The sequence below is a fragment of the Dreissena polymorpha genome, chromosome 5 (assembly GCF_020536995.1).
Source record: "Dreissena polymorpha isolate Duluth1 chromosome 5, UMN_Dpol_1.0, whole genome shotgun sequence".
Classification (NCBI taxonomy): domain Eukaryota; kingdom Metazoa; phylum Mollusca; class Bivalvia; order Myida; family Dreissenidae; genus Dreissena; species Dreissena polymorpha.
This window is the reverse complement of record NC_068359.1, coordinates 89,072,635-89,075,936: the sequence shown is the minus strand read 5'-3', so window position 1 is coordinate 89,075,936 and position 3,302 is coordinate 89,072,635. Positions and strand designations below refer to the sequence as shown.

Here is a 3,302-nt window from a genome sequence, read left to right as displayed (position 1 = left end):
CGCATTCATACGACATTTTAATTACAACGTATTCTAGCGACATCATTCTGCGATATCGGTTTGTAATATTTAACCATCGTGCTATCAATTCGTATAAAAATAATGTGAAACTGCAGTGCAAAGTCAGTAGCAGATTTAAACTCGTATTATCAATACGTCAGTCACAGTGCTCTTGATCCACTTAGATATGTCTTTACGATTGTCAAGGCAAGGTCAAGTATCAATTCTATTACAACACTCCTAACTACCATTGTCAATGTAAAATAAAATTCCTTATATTTGTTTTTTACACGGGATTGCCGTTCGCATCTGATTTGAATAATTACGAAGATTGAAACGGATTTTATTTCTCAATTCAGCCGGTTGTTATTTATTCGGAATGCTAAACAAATATATCAATTACATATTGCATATATCAAAGGTGTTTAAGTCATTTAAATAAGTAATTATAAATACATTTGTTTGAATGGTTAACTACGCGGATATATTTGAATAATAAATAAGCAATACCAACTGAAGAAATAAACCCTAAACTGACATGAATCTCTTTACCGAATGGGTGTCATTAGTTCTAATCTCAAACTGCTGTAAGTATTGTTCAGTTCATGTTAATATTTCAATTTAATATATTAAAATATATTCGATACAATACACACTTGTGTTCATGTGCATGCAGTAATATTTTGAAATATAAATATGTGCGCAATGTGTATACTTTTTTTATCTGCTCATTGCGTTTATGTTTTAACAAATGAGTATAACTATGTTAAAAACGAAATATAAAGAACAACTTACACAATCATCTTTTTGCCCTGACTTTTTCCAAAAGTGTGAGTTTTTTAGTCGTGTTATGCATGGCCCAATACACATTTGCAGGTCTCTATGGCATACGAATTCATGTTCAAATGCTGAGTCTGACGACGATAGAAGCCTCGTGTCAAGGTTCGATGACGTCTGCTATATTCTATAGAAAAACGGCAACTGGTAACGCTTTCGAAAACATCGTGAAAGTGGTCAATGACGACACTGAATGTAAAACTAAGACTGCATTATCAAAGACAGCAGTGCAATGTTTGTGTAAGGACAGAAACCAAGTTCGTTGCGTAATATCAGAAATAACGTTCCATTACTCCGATGAATGGTATTGTGCCATATTTACAAACGGAAGTCTTGTTAACAGCGATAGTGTGTCCATGTCAAAACAGGGTAAAGAATGTTTTGCATTATCATTTTTCTTTTTATATATTATTCGCCCGAAATATTGAAAAAGTGTCAATATTTGAGTCGAAATATTGTGTATTTCACTGCCTTTAGCTGTTGCAATTTGACTTAAAAATACATTAACCCTGACATTTTCTGAATACGTAGACTCAAACAAATTATAAAGTAAATGCTGTACAATAATATAATTGGACAAAACAACAATTGGCGTTTTTAAGCACACTGTGATATAATCTGCGAGGCTATACTTGCTACGGATTCCACGAGTGTGTGTGTGTGTGTGGTTTTATTTTTAAGATATAATACGCAATGTACAAGAAGTAAGTAGTACAACTGATGCAACAACAACAGTCGAGGTATCCCCGACCATCACAGATGAGATGACAAAGTTCAATAGTATAGCCGTACAAACAGCAGGTAGTCAATATAGAGAATAATAGGTTAGTGTTGATTATAGTTCAGGTTTGTCATGCAAGGCTTAGAAAACAAACAAAAAACGAGCCTTTGCAGAGTGCTTTTTCGTTTTCGTGCCGAGCTTGAAAACCTGTTCTATAATCAACACTAATTTATTATTCTATTTATCCCACTTTTTATTCAGTAAACCTTTTAATTTAAACAACATCAGTTTAACTGGATAATTTTGCTGGATTTATGACGTCATCTTGTCGAAAAAATGACGTCATTTTGTGCCGTGGTTTATAGCAGAAATAGCAGAAATTTAATCAACGGGGCTTTTATTAACCGAATTCGCTGTAAAAGTGTTATTGACCAATCGCATTTTGTTATTTTGCTGAAATGACGTTGGAATGTCAAATGAAGTCACGAAATGTAAACAACATCCGGGATTTATCATAATGTTTGCGTAAATATTTATTAAATTTGCTCATTTTAAAGCATGTGATAAAAAAGATCTGACACTCGATGTCATATCACACCATATTTTATCAAACTCGTCCAGGAAATTCGTTAGTAAGCTCGCAAAAGGCTCGCTTATTAACAAAATTCCTGAACTCGTTTAATAAAATATGGTATGATATGACAACTCGTGCCAGAACCTATATTTATCGTGGTAATAATATTCAGGTTTGATATTCTAAAACATTTGATTGTGTATGGATGCATGGATGCATACTTGAGTAAAGAACTTATTTTAAATTACAATATACTTGAACTCGACATAAGAACGAATGAAGTACCGCCTTCGTAAAAATAAATATCTGTACATGGATTCCTTTAATGAAGTTTTCCCGACCATATACCTCTTTGTAATACGTGTATATGTGCAAAAATGCTAATGATATTCTTTTATGTTAAAGTAGGTTTTTTCGTAATTTATATAGGGTTTCATTCAGGAAAGGAATTACGTTTATTCATTTTGAAAGTCAGTTATGATTACAAAAGCGTTAAATGAGAAAATAGTGTTTGAAGTGTAGGAAGATTCAATATTGATAAAATATGAATTCGGAAATAAAAAGAATACCCAAAGATTTTTTTTTGTATGAATAAATTGCCCATTATGAGAATGAAATATTTCATGTCAGTTGCTGGAGAGTTATACCTGAGAACAATCGTGTGAAAGTAATAAGCGAGACATATAAGAAGTTTATTTAAATCAACAGATCAGAGTTTCAATTGTGTTATGTGAACTATTATGTTTTAATTCAAATTAATATCAATGTTTGATTTTCTTTGTCTATTTCAGTTGCGGAAAACTCACTTTTCAAGTATGTATGATGTGGTGTTCGAGCTTTCGTGCGGAATCCAATCATGTTATTTACCATGCACATATTAAATAACTTCCAATGTAAGCATGCGATTTTCTATCGCGTTTGAAACTATACCTCAAGGGCTAAAGTCACAATGTAATGTCTTGCGTTGTTAATAAATTCATTTCGTCAGCAGGCTTCTTTTCATGTCAAAAGGTGTTATGGATTTTTGTTGCATCAAGCTCTGCCATTCATATAACTAAAAGAATTACCTTCCATGCGCATGTATATGGAGGACAATATTGTCAGAAAACTGTTTCCCAATTTAAAAATAATTTGTACACATGTTTTTTGTCGATACTCTTTCAAGGTTGA

General features: G+C 32.5%; 1 protein-coding gene across 1 annotated transcript; it reads left to right on the top strand.

The window, feature by feature from the left end:
• The first annotated feature begins 331 nt into the window (after positions 1–331).
• LOC127832119 (uncharacterized) lies at positions 332–3,069 on the top strand. The gene is made up of 4 exons (XM_052357359.1): positions 332–587; positions 877–1,206; positions 1,519–1,638; positions 2,924–3,069. The coding sequence occupies exons 1-4, from the start codon at positions 539–541 to the stop codon at positions 2,953–2,955; spliced, it is 531 nt and encodes a 176-aa protein (XP_052213319.1). The 5' UTR covers positions 332–538; the 3' UTR covers positions 2,956–3,069.
• The last annotated feature ends 233 nt before the right edge of the window (positions 3,070–3,302 follow it).